This window comes from Acomys minous (genome assembly GCF_964271855.1).
Source record: "Acomys minous genome assembly, chromosome: 4".
NCBI classification, from domain to species: Eukaryota; Metazoa; Chordata; class Mammalia; order Rodentia; family Muridae; genus Acomys; species Acomys minous.
This window is the reverse complement of record NC_140486.1, coordinates 127,126,502-127,146,271: the sequence shown is the minus strand read 5'-3', so window position 1 is coordinate 127,146,271 and position 19,770 is coordinate 127,126,502. Positions and strand designations below refer to the sequence as shown.

At 45.0% G+C, this 19,770-nt stretch overlaps 1 protein-coding gene across 6 annotated transcripts in view; it reads left to right on the top strand.

Annotated features, from left to right (window-relative positions):
• Nucleotides 1–19,770, top strand: part of RALBP1 (ralA binding protein 1) — a 36,871-nt gene that overhangs the window by 5,067 nt on the left and 12,034 nt on the right. For 4 of the 6 annotated variants that reach the window (XM_084778167.1, XM_084778166.1, XM_084778165.1 and 1 more), the window contains exons 2-3: nucleotides 11,777–12,073; nucleotides 16,194–16,622. In XM_084778167.1, the coding sequence (XP_084634293.1) occupies nucleotides 11,830–12,073; nucleotides 16,194–16,622 (673 nt within the window). In that variant the 5' untranslated portion in view covers nucleotides 11,777–11,829. The remainder of the gene's footprint in view (nucleotides 1–11,776; nucleotides 12,074–16,193; nucleotides 16,623–19,770) is intronic. The other 2 variants (XM_084778169.1, XM_084778168.1) reach the window with 1 other exon arrangement.

Sequence of the window (19,770 nt, the reverse complement as noted above, 5' to 3'; positions counted from 1 at the left end):
TGTGTAGGAATCTACAACTTGTTTCTGTTTTCCTAAATTAAAAAAAAAGATTTACTTATTATGTACACAGTGTTCTGCCTGTATGTACACCTGCAGAATAGAAGAGAACATTAAATTACATTGTAGATAGTTGTGAGTCACCATGTGGTTGCTGGGAATTGAACTCAGGACCTCTGGAAGAGCAGTCAGTGCTCTTAACCTCTGAGCCATCCTCAGTCCCCATCCTAAATTTTTGACCTTCATTGCTCCACTGGTTCTAACACATCCTTCAGTTTTCTGTTTAAGATCACGCCCTGCTGCAAGTAGAGGGAGTGTTGTTAATTCCTTTATCATTTTTACTTATTCAGCCTTTTTCTTTCACAGTTCCAGGCAAGAATTTCCAGTACAGTGTTGACTGAAGTTGCAGGAGCAGGCCTCTGGGCCTGTTTCTGAGCTTAGGGGAAAACTTCAGGCTTTCATCAAGTATGATGTCAGCCCTGTGTGTTCTTTGCTTCATGACTGTGTGGCTTGATTCTTACATAGTTTTTAAGTTTTCTCATTGTCAATTTTTTTTTCTTCTAAGAGGATTTCTCTGTGTAGCCTTGGTTGTCCTGGATTCACTTTGTAGACCAAGCTGGCCTCGAATTCAGAGATCCACCTGCCTTTGCTTCCCTGAGTGGTGTGTGCTATTGTGCCTGGCTAATGTCCTACATTTTCAACTATTTATTTATTTATTTATTTATTGGTGTTTGGAGACGGGGTTTATTTGCATAACAGTCCTGACTGTCCTGGGCTCACTTTTGTAGACCAGGCTGGCCTTGAATTCACAACAATCTGCCTGCCTCTGTCTCCCGAGTGCTGGGATCATAGGTGTGCACCACCACACCCGGCTCATTTTCAATGTTTTCTCTGTTGCTGACAGCTAATTTTATTTGATTGTAGTTAGAGAATATACTTCACACGATTACATTCTTTTAAAGTTGATTGACACTTGTTTTGCAGCCTATCCTAGAGAGTGTTGGGTGTGGTTTGGGAGAGTGGTCTGTTAGATGTCTGGGTCTTTGAGGTGTTCTGTGTTCTGGTTTTTCTCTGCAGTTGAACTGTTAGTTGTGTTGTTTTGGATTTGTATTGAAGTATTGGAATCTGCAGTTGTTGAAATATTCCTCCTTTCAAATTTGGCAGTTTTTAAATTTATTTTTTGTATCTTTAGATACATAAACATTTATAATTGTCACTCCTTTTCAAGGAATTGCCCACTTATTCTATGACATTCAAGAAATAGTCTCTGGCATAATTGTTATTTATTTATTTAATTTGCTTTTTCAAGACAGGGTTTCTCTGTGTAGCCTTGGCTGTCCTGGACTTGCTTTGTAGATGTTTCTGGCATTTGGTTACTGTGTGTATGTATTTCTTGTCATCTCTTTAGAAAGTTTTATTTATTTGTTAGAAGAAGTTTGTGTTGTCCGGACTGGCTTCAAATGTGTGCTCCTCCTGTGTTAGCCTCCTGAGTGCTAGGACCATAGGAGTGCGTCACGGTGCCCAGTAAACAGGTTTTTTTTCATACTTGTTCCCTCTGGTCTCCATGGATCTGATGCGCTCATTTGTCTGTCTCCTGTTGTGTCTTTGCTGACTCTCTGCCTGTCTTTGACTACTTAGGATATGCCCTCATGGGTCCGTGGGAGGGTGTCCTGTCTGGACTTCGCTGTGTGCACTTTGCTGTGTGCTCATGAAATGGTCTTTCTGGGCCTTTCTTCTTTAGGTTTTGGCAAACATTCTTCATGATCTCTCACCTGCCTCTTGGGCTCCGTTACAGTTTCTTCCTCTTCATTTTTCATGTCTCTTCTTTTGTGAGGCAATGATTTTCATTAGGGCTGCTTCTGGGGACTTGCATGGAGGTTATTTACAGGGCATGGGCAGCATAGCACTGGCTACGTCACTGGAGAAAATGTCTTTCTTCCCCAGCCAACAAATCCTAAAGGAGGTTGAGCCCTACCCCGGGCTTCTCTCTCTCTTTCTCTCTCTCTTTGGTAAAGGAGATTGTTTCTGGTGCGTAAGAAAAACTTATCATTTGAAGGGTTCAGTGTTTACTTGTATCTTATGTGTATGGGTATTTCACTGCATGTGTGCTGTGCACTGTGGATGTGCAGTGCCTACAGAGGCCTGAAGTGGGGGTTGGATCTTCTGGAACTATCTATATAGTTGCAGATGACTGTAAGCAGCCATGTGGGTCCTGGGAATTGAACCCAGGTCCGCTTGCAAGAGCGGCCAGTGCTCTCTAACATCCGAGCCATACAGCTGGGCATGGTGGCGCATGCCTTTAATCCCAGCGCTCGGGCATAGGCGGATGGATCACTGTGAGTTCGAGGCCAGCCTGGTTGACAAAGGGAGTCCAGGACAGCCAAGGCTAACACAGAAAGACCCTGTCTCGAAAAACCAAGAAAACAAAAAACAAAAAAAACCCATCTGAGCCATACAGGTATTGTATGCCCACATAAGCAAAAGTATTTGTACCAATGTGCACATACTCTACTCTTAAATAGTTCCAACGTACTATGTGGAGGAACAGAATCCATATTTACTGAATGCTTACCATGTGGCAGCTGCTGGGCCTGAGGCTTTATGTTTGAGAGAACATCCTTGAACTGAGTATCTTGAAAGACTAAACCGTTATTTAGATGTAAAGCTTTTGCGGAAAAGGTTCTTAAAGCAGAAGAGCCGGTGGCACTCATATGGAGTTGTGGGCAGAGTGGATACCGTGACGCAATGAAGCATTACCTTCATTAACCAAGGGTAAGTTAACTCAGGAGCAGTGGGACTTGAGAGCTAGTTCTTGAGAGTAAAACCATACATTTTTTACTGCTTAAAAGTAAAATCTGTTCGTCAGTTATAGGCTGTTGTTTGTTTGTCAGTTATACGCTGTTGTTTGTTCGTCAGTTACAGGCTGTTGCTTTGGTAGGATCAGAACTTTTGCCCTGAGATCATTCATCAGTAGGGACCTTCCATACTCTGCTAGTGATAGGTGCCTGTAGCTGAATCTACAGATAGCCTCTGTGTCCACAGGTCTCACACCCAGCTGGGTATAAATCACTGTGTCTTAGAACGTGAGCAGTTGTCACCTGCCCCTGTCCCCTAAACAGAGCAATGAAAGAGCGGGAGAAACAGCCCAGCAGTTGAGGGCCCCGGTTCCAAAGCCAGCACATCAGGCAGCTGCCTGTACTTCTGGACTCGAGGGCACTTGCACGTACACATGCACATAACCACAAGTCAAGTATACCTTTGAGAATATCATAACTATCTGCACCTGGTATTCTGAGTCATCAGTGGTGATTTTAAGTACAGCTTCTTAAAACACGGGCTGTGGAGTTGTAAAAATCTGCAGGAGGACAAGGTTTCTGAACTTGTGACAGACAAAGGCTCTTTGAGAACCAACTGGGTAAGGAACCCCACGTGGGTTTGGTAGGTCTTGCTCATGTTGAATTGTGACCTCACTGTAGCCCGGGCTCTGAACACACACGCATGTTAGTGAATGCTGCTTGAAATACCTCCGCGCAGATTTGACTGCTATACATTATAAATTGTCGTGATCTTACTGTTGGTGCCCAGTTTCTGCTCTTAAAGAAACGATTTCGTTACGAAAATGAAAACTGTTAATGTTTCCTTCCCATCATTCCTCAGCGTGTGGATATCAGATCAGTGCATCTTTGGGTTGAACTGTTTTAGAATGTTTCATTGGGGCTGGCGGGCTGGGTAACAGTGATTACCATGCAAGCCTTGACACCCCGAGTTCTACCTCTGGAAGCCACTGTGGAGGGAGAGAACCAAGTCCCAAAAATGGTCCTCTGACTTCCACACGCGTGCTGTGGCATGTGTGTGCCTGCACTCATGTACACAGCCCTCACACACTTTTATACGATGACAGTGTTTTAGAAGGCAGTGCTTGCGTCTTGGGAGATGGCTCACATGTGGAAATGCTTGCTGTTTAAACATAAAGACCTTCCAAGCCGGGCGTGGTGGCGCATGCCTTTAATCCCAGCACTCGGGAGGCAGAGGCAGGCGGATCACTGTGAGTTCGAGGCCAGCCTGGTCTACAAAGTGAGTCCAGGACAGCCAAGGCTACACAGAGAAACTCTGTCTCGAAAAACAAACAAACAAACAAACAAAAAAGACCTTCCTTCAGATCCTTGGCTTCCTTGTGAAAGCTGGGCATGCCTGTAACCCTGTGCTGGGGCAATGGGACAGGTGGATTTCTGGAATATACTGGCTAGCCAGCCCCAGTGGATTGATGAGCTACTGGTTCTGTCAAAGATTCTATATCAAAAAAACAAGGTAGAGAGCTGGGCATGATGGCGCATACCTTTAATCCCAGCACTTGGGAGGCAGAGACAGGTGGATCTCTGTGAGTTCAAGGCTAGCCTGGTCTACAAAGTGAGTCCAGAACAGCCAAGGCTACACAGAGAAACACTGTCTTGAAAAACAAATAAACAAACAAAAAAACAAGGTAGAGAATGACAGAGGAAGACACCTGTGGTGACAGACTTCTACATAGATGTGTGCATATGTGCATATGTACCTGCATGAGCACATACATGTACACCTCCGCACATACAGTTGCTGACATGAGTTTAATAAATATCAAATATTTATTCAAGATTTGATTCTTTATGCAAAAATAAGCACATCTGTCTTGTTAGTATGTAAAATTGTCTTTTCTTTGATATGTGGTAAAATTGCATATTCACACCAAAAAGCTTTAAAATTGTATATTTGTAGGCTGGGTGTTGTGGTGCACACCTTTAATCCCAGCACTCGGAAGGTAGAAGCAGGTGGATTTCTGTGAGTTTGAGACCAAGTCTACACAGAGCGACCCTGCCTTGAAAAACCAAAAAAAAAAAAAAAAAAAAAAAGTATTTGTGTGTGAGAGGGTAGATGTGTATGCACACACCACAGTGCTGCTCTTACAGAAGTCATAGGAACCTATGAGTATCAATTTTCTCCTTCAGCTGTATTGGTCAGGGTATCAGATTTGTTGACAAGCATCTTTACCCATTGAGTCACTGTTCAGGTTCTCCAAATTGTTTTAAAATAAATTTTCTTATGATTATACCTTCATACCTGGAATTACATAAAAATTTCTTGAGCAAAAAGGAGTTGTGAGATAAGCTGGGCGTGGTGGCGCACGCCTGTGATCCCAGCACTCGGGAGGCAGAGGCAGGCGGATCGCTGTGAGTTCGAGGCCAGCCTGGTCCTCAAAGCGGGTCCAGGACAGCCAAGGCTACACAGAGAAATCCTGTCTCGAGAAACAAAAAAACAAAAACAACAACAAAAAACCAAAAAGGAGTTGTGAGTGGAGAAAGTGTAAGAGTCTCTGATTTACATTATGTGTGAAGATGTGCTATATTACATGTAAATCATGCATTGCCTCACAGAATGCACTTGGATATCCCCATGTGATGTCTACAAAGTGCTTAGAATCTGATCCTGTGACTATAGCAATGTCACCCAACCTCATAGCCATTTGTAAAAACAGTATACTTAAGTTGAAGGAGAAAATAACACTTCATTTTGTTCTTTTGTTTTGTGTTTTTGTTTTTTTGTTTTTGTTTGTGTTTGTTTGTTTTTTTTTTTTTTGAGACAGGGTTTCTCTGTATAGCTTGGCTGTCCTGGACTCGCTTTGTAGACCAGGCTGGCCTTGAATTTACAGAGATCCTCCTGCCTCTGCCTCCCGAGTGCTGGGATTAAAGGTGTGCACCACCACGCCTGGCCTGATAATTATTATGTTTTAAAAGTGTTTACTTTTATTATTTTTAATTGTGTGTAGGTGTGTCTGCGTACAGGTCTGTGTGTGAGTGCAGGTGCCCGAGGAGGCCTGAGGTTTCAGGTTCCTTGAGCTGGAGCAGCAGGTGCTTGAGCCACCTGGTGTGAGTGCTGGGGACCGAGCAGCTGAGGGCCTCTGCAAGAGCAGCAGGTGCCTAGTGACTGTGGAGCCATCTACCAACCCCTTACTATTACATTTAAATGTATCTATAAGGAAACTCTCCCATTTCTCCAAAGAAAACCTCTTTGTCTCCTGCACTTAGCTAGTGATGGCTCTCTGGTTTTGTTTAAAGGTGGAGCTCACTGTGTGTTTGGGAGCTACACACAGGCTTTGGTCACACAATGCAGTTTGCAGTGCTGTACTTGCTCCCTTCCTGCCATTCACCTTATAGGCAGTAGCTGGAACTGTACAGGTGCCGCATATTACATCTCAGTTGTTACCCCATCCCTTGTACCCTCCCATTCCTCCCCCTCCACTTACCCCCTTTCAACATCTACTTTCAAATTAGAGTTTCAAGGTTTCACATAGACCACTGGATATGTTTCTCTAGATTTAGCTTCTAAGGTGATTTGTTAAATTTTCTATCTCCTGCTCATTAGTCCTTTAACAATTGCTGTTAATAAGGAAAAAACTATATATTAGAACCTGTTACAATGTAAATTTAGAATGTCACTCCCCCCCTTCCCTTGGTTTTTCCAGACAGGGTTTCTCTGTGTAACAGCTCTAGCTGACCTGGAACTTGCTCTGTAGACCAGGCTGGCCTCGAACTCATAGAGATCCACCTGCCTCTGCCTCCAAAGTGCTGAGATTAGAGTGTCACATTTTAAAAGTTGACTCTAGGCGGCTAGAGAGATGACTCAGAGGTTAAGAACACTGACTGCTCTTCCAAAGGTCCTGAGTTCAATTCCCAGCACCCACATGGTGGCTCACAACCATCTATAATGTGATCTGATGCCCTCTTCTGGCCTGCAGGTGTGCATGCAGGCAGAGCACTGTCTACATAATAATAACTCTTTTTTAAAAATAATAAAGTTGACTCTACCTGCTTGGCTTGCTTTAGGCATAATATTTTACTATGCCACAGGATGCTAGGTGGCTGTGTGGGAAACAAATTATGTAGCCTAGTGAATTCTGTGAGTCAGTGTGGGGCACAGTTAAAAGTTTGTGTGGATAAGCACCTGGGGAAGGAGAAAGCTAAGTGAAAGATTGAGGCTGACGATTAAGGATAAACCAAATGAGTAGTCTGTTAAGTACACCTAATGATGTTAGTAGATTTGAGTGGATTAATTATATAGCAGCTCAATTAGGTAATAATTGGTCTGTGGGGATGTTCCCCTGTAAATGTGTTGTCATATGCCTTAAAAAAAAAGATGTCCCAGGAAGGATCTCACTGCTGATGACAGAAGCCTTCTGAGTCTCATCGCTCATCTCAAGGCTGATCTCTGATCCTCTGTAAAGGTTGAAAAAAATAGTTCTTCTATTTCTAGCGTGCCTTCACCTGTTTCTTTAAAAAACAAAACAAACAAACAAAAACCTTAGGCTTTTTTTCCTTCTGTGAAATGTGAGTTTTGTTTGTTATGCTTTTAAGTTGAATCCAAGTAGTGCAGAAGGTTGGCCAGGAAGTGATGTGCACGTGTTCAGGAAGCTCCTGCAGCAGACATCACAGCAGCCTTAGGGCACCTGGACAGGCTGTAGACAGAAAACATCCCAAATGGCCTGAGTGGTGCACTGCACCTGAACTCTGCGCCGAAGGCAAGGTCGAGTTCTGTAGGCCACCAGCTTTCCTGTGGCAGTTGAGGATGGGAGGCAGGGGTGAGTGTGCTGTCAGCCTTCTGGAGGACCGTGTGCTCCAGGGCTCTGAGGAGGAGGAATAGATTCTGGCCAGTGTATGTGGCTGGGGTTTCCTGGGCAGCTTGAGCCTGATTTCCTCAGGCCTTTCCCTCCTTCACCATCACCTTTGTTTGTTTGTTTGTTTTTGTTTTTGTTTTTCTGAGATGGGGTTTCTCTGTGTAGCCTTGGCTGCCCTGGACTCACTTTGTAGACCAGGCTGGCTTTGAACTCACAGTGATCGGCCTGCCTCTGCCTCCTGAATGCTGGGATTAAAGGCGTGCGCCACCATGCCGGGCAGATTATTTTTAAGAACCATGAAAATAAGAAAAGGGGGCCAGGAAAAGATGGGTTAGTGGTTAATTACTCTTGCTGCTCTTGCTGAGGACCTGAGCTGGGATCTGAGGCACCTGGCCTGTCTCTAATACACACACTCTAACAAAGAAGAGCTCTTTAAAGAGAAAAAGCTACTTCTACTGTATTTAAAGCTGATATTTATTAATGATGGACATTATATAATATAAAATACTAAATCAGTTGAACTTGTAGCTGTTGAGTTTTTGTTGTTGTTTGTTTTTGTTTATTTTGGTTTGGTTTTGGTTTTTTGAGATAGCTGAACTCTTGTTGACCAGGCTGGCTACAAACTCAGGGATCTGCCTGCCTCTGCCTCCCCCATGCTGGGCTTAAAGGCGTGATAAGTCATTAAAACGATAGTTCTTCCCTCCAAAGGTCTGTCCTCTACTCCACACCCACGGTGGGATGCGTCCTCTCAATGTCAGTCACTAATTAAGAAAATGCTTGCCTCTAGGGCAAGTGTTAGGAAGGCATGAGCATCTCTTCCCAGATGGCTCTAGCTTTTGTCAGGTCAGCATAAAACTAGCCTCTGCCTAAAGGTGTACGCCACCACACCCGGCCTTATAGTTTTTAATTCTCCTACTAGGAGGAATATGTACAAATTCTTTATTCAAATTAGAAAAAATACCAGGTTTCCTCTTGCAGTAGAAGCAGAAATTTTGGAGTTTTGTTATTATGTTGCCTTTGAATATTTATACTTAAAATTACTTCATATACACCATTTGGATCTTTTCTCTCATATTTGGAGTTCAGTTTGCTGAAGCTCTTTCTCTACTGGTCAGACATGCTGCTGTCCCTTTCATGTCACGTTCCCATAGTCCTTCACGTCTGTTGGTAACCGCACCAGCTTTTCTCAGCCGTATGCCCGCCAGGGTGTCTGCTGCCTGTGCTTTAACAGAAGACAAGCTGGTACTGCTTCAGGGCCTGGGGGGGTCTAAGCCCAGGGGTGGGGGTGGGGGCATCTAAGCCCAGGAGTTGGGGGTGGGGGGATGTCTAAGCCCTGGAGGTGGGGGTGGGGGGACATCTAAGCCCTGGGGGGTGGGGGTGGGGGGACATCTAAGCCCTGGGGGTGGGGGTGGGGGTACGTCTAAGCCCAGGGGTGGGGGTGGGGGGACATCTAAGCCCTGGGGGTGTGGGTGGGGGTACGTCTAAGCCCAGGAGCTGGCTTTCGATTTAGTGTCCTGGCCTGTAGTGAATGGTGAACTCTGGGCTCTTCTGTCTCTCATTGGTGAAGACTGTAACAATACAGGCACTTAAAGAACATCACACCACCTAATATGTCACCTTGGGGATTATGGAGAGGTTTTGGGGAGATATATTCAGTCCATAGCAGAAACAAGTTATTCTCTGAGAAAGTTTTACAAGAGAGCTGTTGTCTTATGAACAAAACTCCTATTTTTGTCAGTTTAATATGGAAACTCAATAAAAATAAGAGTAAGCCATGGTTATATGTAAATGTAGGTATAACTTTTAAAATGCAGGAGCACAGGGTGTTGAATGTCAAACTCTGACATTGTAAGGGATTGGAGAGACGGATGGCTCAGGCAGTGGTTAAGAGCACTTGCTGCTCTTGGAGACAACCCAGGTGTGGTTCCCAGCAATCACTTTGGGTGATTCTGAGTTGGCTGTGACTTCAGTTCCAGGGCGTCTTCTGCCTTACGGGGGATGCAGCTCGTGCACGTGTGTACTCTTACAGGTGACATCAAGTAAACCTTTAAAAAGCTGCTTTGTCTGCAGGTCTTCTGGTTCTATGCTGCAGGTGGTACATTTGTGCTTTTGTTTGTTTGTCTTTTGAGACAGGGTTTCTCTGTGTAGCCGTGACTGTCCTGGACTCACTTTGTAGACCAGGCTGGCCTGGAACTCATAGACATCCTCCTGCCTCGCTTCCTGAGTGCTGGGACATTTGTACTTCTTAGATTTGGTGCTAATCAATTGACCTGGAGCTTGCTCCCCTAGAGCCCTGCCCTCTTGAGTTTGGGGTTCTAGGTGTGGCCTGCAGCGCCCCACCCTCCTTGTGCCTTGGAGTTCCAGGTGTGGCCTGCAGTGCCCCACCCTCCTTGTGCTTTGGGGGCTGCTGTGTTTGGACCAGTATCCTCAGCTTTCTCATAAGTCACGTACGGTCCTGTCTGTGTCTTTGCTTCTCATACTTTCTTTTGTAAGTACACATGAGGAAGTGTTGTGGAGAGAATGTCTGTTCTATCTTTATTTAGTCCCCTGAGCCTTAGTTTTCTGTTTGTAAATAGAAAAGCACTAATATCTCCATAGGGTATGCTAAGTTTGTTAAATATTTGGATTCACAGACGGGCATGGTGGTGCACGCCTTTTATCCCAGCACTTGGGAAGCAGAGGCAGGTGGATTGCTGTGAGTTCGAGGCCAACCTGGTCTACACAGCGAGTCTAGGACAGTCAAGGCTACATAGAAAACCCTGTCTTGAAAAACAAAACAAACAAAAACAAATATTTGGATTCTCCACCCCTTTCTGAATTGCTGGGAACAGACAATCGATTTTTAAGTAGACATTTGAATGTTTGGGCACTTTGCCTGTGGTGGGCGTGGCTTCCTAGGAAGAGTCCTGAAGGAAGGGGTGCTGGTGCTTTGCTTTTTTTTTTGTGTGTGTGGATTTTTTGTTTTGTTTTTTGTTTTAGCTTTAATTCCTATATCATAAAATACCCACAGGAGCCAGTTCTGGTAATCCAGCACTAGGGATGTACTAGCAGGAGGGTTAGAAGCTCAGGGTTTTTTGGCCACTAAAGAGTTTGAGGCCAGCCTGGGCTACATGAGACTCTGCCTTTAAAAACAAAATGAGAGAAAGCAAGCCAGACATGGGGATGTATTACTACACCTTTAATTCTAGCACTCAGAAGGCAGAGGCTGGAAGATGTCTGTGATTGCAAGGCCAGCCTGGTCTACAAGTTCCAGGCCCACCAGGGCTACAACGAAGGTTTTTTTTTTTTTTTTAAATGAAAGTGTTACCATCTAAGGCCAGTTGGTTGTTTATTTGTGTAAGAGATTTTATTATGTATACAGTGTTCTGCCTACATGTATGCTTGCAGGCCAGAAGAGGACAACAGATCTCACTATAGATGGTTGTGAGCTACCTTCTGGTTGCTGGGAATTGAACTTAGAACCTCTGGAAGAGAAGTCAGTGTTCTTAACCTCTGAGCCATCTCTCTAGCCCCAGTCTCAAATTATTAAGATTTTATGTTGAGTAACTATTAAAAGCCCTTTACATTGATGAGTTTTTTGTCATCAGACATGGTTTCTCTGTGTAACAGCCATGGCTGTCCTGGAATCACTTTGTAGACCAGGCTGGCCTCGAACTCAAAAGATCCGCCTGCCTCTACCTCCCAAGTGCTGGGATTAAAGGCATGCTTCAGCAAAACCAGTTCATTGATAAGTTCTTTAAAATTTTTATTTATTTATTTTTTAAAGACCGGGTCTTTCTACATACCCCTGGCTACCCTGGAACTGGGGATGGGGGAAATATATATATATATTTAAAAGAGGCTCACTATTATTACTATTATTACTGGTTTGTTTGGGACCAGGTCTCACTCTGTAGCCCATGAGAGCCTGAAACTTGCTGTGTTGCTCAGGTTGGCCTGACACTTGCAGCCCAACTTCTGACTGCTGGATTACAGGTGCCTGCGCCTCCCTTGAGACCTCCCTGATGCGCCAGTGCCTTGAGCTGTAACATTTGGAATGTGACCTGTGATAACGTGGGGCAGGGGTTGCCTGTAAATGCAGGGCTCCTTCCTGAGTGCTCTCGTGTGCTGAGTGCTGTGTGTTCTTCTGTGCAGGTGTCATGGATAGGTAACAGAAGACCGCTCCCCTTCTTTGTCAGGGTGTCAACATGACGGAGTGCTTCCTGCCCCCCACCAGCAGCCCTGGGGAACACCGAAGGGCTGAGCATGGCAGTGGGCTGACCCGGACCCCCAGCTCTGAGGAGATCAGCCCTACAAAATTTCCTGGATTGTACCGGACGGGTGAGCCCTCGCCTCCCCATGACGTCCTCCATGAGCCTCCTGATGTAGTGTCAGACGATGAGAGAGAGCATGGGAAGAAGAAAGGGAAATTTAAGAAGAAGGAAAAAAGGAGTAAGTATCGGCTTCCTCTGTGCTTTCGGTGACTTGCCTCAGCCTCTTGAGGGATTCTGGGCATGTGCGAACGCACCTAGCCTGATAATTTTTAGGAAAGTTCTGCTCTAACTAAATGCTCCAGTTACCTTCTGGAATAATATCTAGGCAGATGCTTTCATTTGCCATTCTCTGTTCTTTATGTCTTAATTTTTCTTGGTGTCACAAATAAAGACACCAAATTTCCAGAAGTGGTAAGTTTCCCAGTCTACATTTTAAATGTGGTTGTTCAAAATAATGCATTAAAAAAAAAGAGTAGAAATCGTTATTTTGTCCAGCTGGAGTTTTGGATTTGTGGTCATTTGGGAACCTTATTTGCTTTTTTGTTTTGTTTTCTTGAGACGGGGTTTCTCTGTGTAGCCTTGGCTGTCCTGGACTCACTTTGTAGACCAGGCTGGCCTTGAACTCACAGTGGTCTTCCTACCTCTGCCTCCTGAGTGCTGGGATTAAAAGGTGAGTGCCACCATGTCTGGCCCTTGTTGGCTTTTAACACAGTAAACAGCCATAATTAGGCAATCAGTCCTCCTTAGGAAGAGGCACATGGACAAAGAATTTCTTTTTTTTTTTTTAATGTATTTATTTTAAGTGCCTTGGTGTTTCACCTGGATTTATGTCTGTGTGCGGGTGTCAGATCTTGAAGTTACAGACATTTGAGAGGTGCCATGTGGGTGCTGGGATTTGAACCCGGGTCCTCTGGAAGAAGGGTCAATGCTCTTAATGTCTGAGCCATCTCTCCAGCCCAGAATTTCTTTTATAGTCCAAATAAGGTGACTTAAAAACTACTTTTTATAAATTTCCTAGTGTGTTAAAATTAATTTCCTAGGAAGTTACACAAAGATCTCATGAATGCTGTGCTGCCTGATGGTGGCTTAGCTTGTGTCACCCACAGCACCACCTGGGGAGCAAGCATGTGGGACATTTCCTTTCCTGGCCTTTCAGGGGAGTCTCCATCTTTGTCCTCAAAGCACACGTCTTTCATCACTGAGGGGTACTGGCTGAGTTGGAGCTTAAGAAAACCGAAGCTGTTGGTTTGGTTTTTCTGAGACAGGGTTTCTCTATGTATCCTTGGCTGTCTGGACTCACTTTGTAGACCAGGCTGGCCTCAAATTCACAGAGTTGGGATCAAAGGCATGTGCCACTAATGGCTGGTTTGCCTTAAGATTTTTGCCATTCTGGTTAGTCCAAGATCTTTGGTGTTTTAGTTAAAAGGTAACTTTTGAACTATTTTTAATCTTTGTTATAAAGTAATTTTTAAGATATGTAAGGTAAGATTTTATGTTGAGAGCCGGGTGTGGTGTGACATACCTTTAATCCCAGCAGAGGCTGGTGGATCACTATGAATTTGAGGCCAGACTGATCTACAAAGTGAGTCCAGGACAGGCAAAGCTACACAGAGAAACCCTGTCTCAAAAAAAAAATTTTTTTTTTATATTGAGTAACTATTAAAATGAAGCCCTTTACATTGATGATTTTAAAAGATGATTTTTTTTGAAGGTCTTTCTACATAGCCCTGGCTGTTCTAGAAGCACACTCCTCGCCACTCCCTCCCATATCCCATGCTGGCCTTAAACTCACACAGACAGGCCTCCCTCAGCCTCCTGAGTGCTGGGCTTTAATGCGTGTGCCATTTCATGTGACACATAAAATCCAGGGACTAGATGAGCTGGGGCGTTCGAAAGAACAACAAAGTCGGGCTGGGCCAGTCAGAGTGCTTGCTGGTCCTCCAGCCCCAGGGCGCCTGGTGTCCCCTTCTCTCCTGGCTTCACAGGCACATGTAGCGCACACTGTTGTGGACACACTAGTAAGAATAGATGGCTGGGCATGTGGCGCACACTGTTGTGGACACACTAGTAAGAATAGATGGCTGGGCATGTAGCACACACTGTTGTGGACACACTAGTAAGAATAGATGGCTGGGCGTGTGGCACACACTGTTGTGGACACACTAGTAAGAATAGATGGCTGGGCATGTAGCGCACACTGTTGTGGACACACTAGTAAGAATAGATGGCTGGGCATGTGGCGCACACTGTTGTGGACACACTAGTAAGAATAGATGGCTGGGCATGTAGCACACACTGTTGTGGACACACTAGTAAGAATAGATGGCTGGGCATGTGGCGCACACTGTTGTGGACACACTAGTAAGAATAGATGGCTGGGCATGTAGCACACACTGTTGTGGACACACTAGTAAGAATAGATGGCTGGGCATGTAGCACACACTGTTGTGGACACACTAGTAAGAATAGATGGCTGGGCGTGTGGCGCACACTGTTGTGGACACACTAGTAAGAATAGATGGCTGGGCGTGTGGCGCACACTGTTGTGGACACACTAGTAAGAATAGATGGCTGGGCGTGTAGCACACACTGTTGTGGACACACTAGTAAGAATAGATGGCTGGGCATGTAGCACACACTGTTGTGGACACACTAGTAAGAATAGATGGCTGGGCATGTAGCACACACTGTTGTGGACACACTAGTAAGAATAGATGGCTGGGCATGTGGCGCACACTGTTGTGGATACACTAGTAAGAATAGATGGCTGGGCGTGTGGCGCACACTGTTGTGGACACACTAGTAAGAATAGATGGCTGGGCATGTGGCGCACACTGTTGTGGACACACTAGTAAGAATAGATGGCTGGGCATGTGGCGCACGCCTTTAGCTGCAGCACTCAGAAGGCACGGGCAGGCCTCTGAGTTTCAGGCCTGTCTGGTTTACATAGTGAGTTCCAGGACAGGCAGAGCTATATAGAGACCCTGTCTCGAACAAACTACATAAATATCAGCCAGGTAAAAGGTAGAAAGAATAAAACAGAGAGACAGACAGACAGATGAGGGGTGCAGGGCAGTCGCAGTGGCTTATGTGTGCCTATAGTTGAAGACTGAGTCAGAAGCATCGCCTGCGGCCATTGTAAAAAAAAAATTATTTTTATTTATTACTACATAGTGTTCTGCCTGCATTTATACCTGCAGGCCATAGGAGGGCATCAGATTACATTATAGATGGTTGGGTGCTGAGAATTGAACTCAGGACCTTTGGAAGTGCAGTCAGTGCTGTTAACTGCTGAAACATCTCTCCAGCCCCACCTGTGGCCGGCCATTTTAAGACTGGGTAACTAGTGAGACACCATCCTAAAAACAAACACAGAAGCAAACTGGCAGTTCTGGAATGGTGCTGAAGTGTTAGTGTCTTTGTCAGAATGCAGCGTGTCAGCCAAAGCGGGGAACAGTTGCATTGGGCCCCCAGGTAAGGAGGTGTGGTCCCTGCTCTAGAAAGGCTGGACCGGGGAGTAACTGGATCACACAAACAGTTGTGCGGCTTGTACCGTGCTTTATTTTTTTATTTTTTAAAGATAACTCAGATAGCAATTCCTTTATTTAATTTATTTATTTATATTATATCTCAATTGTTATCCCATCACTTGTATCCTCCCGTTCCTCCCTCCTTCCCGCTTTTACCCTATTCCCCTTCCCTGTCTGTGACCGAGGGCGACCTCCTCCCCCACCATATGGTCACAGCCTATCAAGTCTCGTCTTGGTAGCCTGCTTATTCTTTCTCTGGGTGCCACCAGGCCTCCCCACCACGGAGAAGTGGTCAAATATGGGAAACCAGAGTTCACATCTGAGTCAGTCCCCGCTCTCCACTCAACTGTGGAGAATGCACCGTGCTTCTTGAGTGCCTCCAGGTACACGTGCCGAACAGACAAAGGGCAGCTGAGCAGCAGGCACGTGTTCTGTTTTATAAAACTCATCTTGTTAGTCCCCTGCATTTAGTGTTTCATGTGTATTCATACTCAGTTTCTCATAACCCTGCTTGCATACAGTACTGTGTAATATATGTGTTATGTATATAATATGTAATAAACTACTTTCCTCTCAACATTGATATTGCAGTGATAGCTGCTGTCTGTTGCCCTCTTGTGGTCATTAAATGTCACTACAACACTGCTTCTTTCTGGTTTTTGGAGGCCCAAGAGATGAAAAGCCAGATGGCACTGCCAGGTGGCACCTTCTTTGTCCCCCTTGTGCGGTTTGGCATTAAACACAATTTATTATGCATTTCCTTGGCAGCTGAAGGCTACGCTGCCTTCCAGGAAGACAGCTCTGGGGATGAAGCCGAAAGTCCTTCCAAGATGAAGAGGTCCAAGGGAATCCATGTGTTCAAGAAGCCCAGCTTCTCTAAGAGGAAGGAGAAGGACTTTAAGATGAAAGAGAAGCCCAGGGAGGAGAAGCCCAAGGAGAAGAAGTCTAAAGACCTGACCGCGGCCGATGTGGTCAAGCAGTGGAAGGACAAGAAGAAAAAGAGGAAGCCCGCTCAGGAGCCAGAGGTGCCGCAGGCCGACGCTCCGAGCCTCAGGCCCATCTTTGGTGTTCCCTTGGCTGACGCGGTGGAGAGGACCATGATGTGTGATGGTGTTCGCTTGCCAGCTGTCTTCCGAGAGTGTGTGGACTACATGGAGAAGCACGGGATGAAGTGCGAAGGCGTCTACAGAGTTTCAGGTACTGGGCTGCATTGTGCTTGGTGGTTTAAAATACTAGTTTCATTTTATCTCCTTATGTAAGGAAAGAGTATTAGCTTGTAAGGAACCTTTTGGCTTGGATCCTAAACCCCAGTTACTTCCTTGATCCTTCCAGTAGCTTAACTCCTTCCATTGTGTTTGGTTTTCTTGTTGTTTCCTTCCAAATCATTCAGTGTCCAGCAGCTGGGCGGAGTGAAGTGTGTGGGCTGTGCCGCTTAACAGGACGGTGTGCCAAGCCTTGTCTCGCCTCCCCACCCCCTTTTTTTTTCTTCTGGTTTTTCAAGACAGGGTTTCTCTGTGTAGCCTTGGCTATCCTGGACTCACTTAGTAGACCAGGCTGACCTTGAACTCACAGAGATCCACCCACCTCTGCCTCCTCAGTGCTGGGATTTCAGGTGTGCGCCACCGTGAGCAGCGCTCTCGCCTTTCTAAGCCCAGGGTCAGTGGTGGGAGCTGAGATCTGTGTGAAGGAAGATTCTCAGCCAAGAGATAAGGTTAATGACACAGCTATGTAATGTGTTTCCTTACCTTGACTAAAGAGTGCTGTTTTCCAAATGCCTGGGCCCCAAGTGTGAATGCTCCTGTCAGCGAGGTACAGCAAGCAACATGAGTTTTGTGCTAACACGGGATTCAGGTCTTAAGCACAGGATTCGACCCAGGGCCCTTTAAGCAAGTACTCTGCGCCTTAGCTACAGCCCCAGTTCCCCGGCCCCGACCTTGCTAGTTGATGCTTGTATTATAATGATTATTTTGCTGGAGATGTTTGGCTATCATTTATATCAGTTCCAATTTAAAAACTAATAAGAAAGGGGTCAGAAAGATGGCTCGGCAGTTAAGAACACTTCCAGAGGACCCAGCTTCAACTTCAAGCACTCACATGGCGGCTCACAGCTGTCAGTAATCTAGTTCCAGGGGCTCTGGCACCCTTTTCTGGCCTCTGGGCACCAGGCATGCACTTGGTACACAGATGAGGCAAAACACCCATACACATGTACATAAACAAAAAAAGCAAACAAGGGACCTGGAGAGATGGCTCAGAGTTTAAGAGCACTGACTGCTTTTTCAGAGGTCCTGAGTTTAATTCCCGGCAACCACATGGTGGCTCATAGCCATCTATAATGAGATCTGGTGCCCTCTTCTCTGGCCTACAGGTGTACATGTGAGCAGAGCACTGTATACATTAAAAAAAAAAGCAGTTGGGCATGGTGGTGCTCGCCTTTAATCCCAGCTCTCGGGAGGCAGAGGCAGGTGGATTGCTGTTGAGTTTGAGGCCAGCCTGGTCTACAAAGTGAGTCTAGGACAGCCAAGGCTATACAGAGAAACCTTGTCTGGAAAAACAAAACAAAACAACCCCCCCCCCCCAAGCAAACAAATAGATGCTAGTATTAACGACAAATTAAATAATTTTCTGTATTTGCTTCATCATATTTGCTACACTAAATGTGCCCTTATACTATTCTATTTCTTTCTCGCTGGAATTCCTTACTTGAAGTTCCCAATTTTTTTTTTTGTTTTTGTTTTTTGTTTTTCGAGACAGGGTTTCTCTGTGTAGCCTTGGCTGTCCTGGACTCACTTTGTAGACCAGGCTGGCCTCGAACTCACAGTGATCCGCCTGCTTCTGCCTCCCGAGTGCTGGGATTAAAGGTGTGCGCCACCACCGCCCGGCAAAGTTTCCAATTTTTAAAAGACAGACATTTTTATAATACTATCAAAAGTTAACACCAAGCCGGGCGGTGGTGTCGCACACCTTTAATCCCAATACGTGGGAGGCAGAGGCAGGTGGTTCGCTACTAAGCGAGTCTAGGGCAGTCAAGGATACACAGAGAAACCCCTGTCTTGAAAAACAAAATAAAGGGCTGGAGAGATGGCTCAGCCCAGCGGTTGGGAGCACTGACTGTTCTTCCAGTGGACCCGGGTTTAATTCCTAGCACCCACATGGCAGCTCACAACTGTCTGTAACTCTAAAATCTGACGCCCGTAGACATACAATGCACATAAAATAAAAATAAATAAATTAAAAATAAATAAAAAAAATTTTAAAAAAGAAAGAAAAACAAAATAAAAAACAAGAAAAAGTTAGCACCAAACCAAACACACATTCTAACTGTGGTGAGGAGTAAATGTTTATTTATGGATATGCATATGTAGGTGGGTGTTGTGGAACATGCTTATAACCTAGCATCTAAGAGGTAGGGGCAGGATTGATGAGGCTAGCCTGGGCTCCATGGTGAGTTTAAGGCCATCTTGGATCACCACAAGTGAGACTTTATCTGCAGAAACTTTGGCCAGCAACATAAAACATATGCAGGAGACATGCATAGGTGCACTTGACAAGTGTCTCAGTGATAGTTGCTGTTAATCTTGTTTTATTCAGAGTGTCCTAAGAATAAGAAAATGGTGTAACTCAATTTTCTTTTTTTCTTTTTTCTTTTTTTGCTACCCGCTCAATTTTCTTAACAAATATATTTTTATATTACGAATTTATTAACCGAGTGTATGTCACTTATAAGCCAACTAACCGAAACAATAGGAAAAGGAGATTAAAGAATACAGTAACAAAACTGTAAGGATATCAGTTCCGAGGAACAGTTCTCCTGGTGTAGTCAGCAGAATTTCTTCTGTTGGAATCTGGAGCAACCAGAACCCGGAACCTCAGTGGGAGCTTGTAGCCCCGAAGCCTTCCCTCGAGTGGTTCTCTCTAGGAGCGTCTAGAAGTGGAGCAATGAGCAGCCGAATCAATCCCAAGTCTCCACAGGCCCCGCCCCCAGTTCTGGGCTCTTTTACATATCTCCTCCCAGAGTCCGTTCACCGATCTTTTCAGCTGGCAACAATCAAGCTCCTGCATAATGTGGTTTGTCTTCTAGTGGATTAACCTCACCTGTTCTCTCACAAGACCATTCCGATCCCACGCTTGGGATCATAACAAACAGGTTTATCTCTCCTTCAAAATGGGAATTTTCTTTTCTCTCTTAAAGACCAGCAAAATATGATTCATAAGGCTATATTCATATTTAGTACCAGGTTGAATTTGTCAATCTGGATAAGGTACAGATGATAGCATTGAAGTTTTGCACATAAGATGGAATGTCACATTTCAAGCATAAGCATCATGTTGATTAAAATGTTCA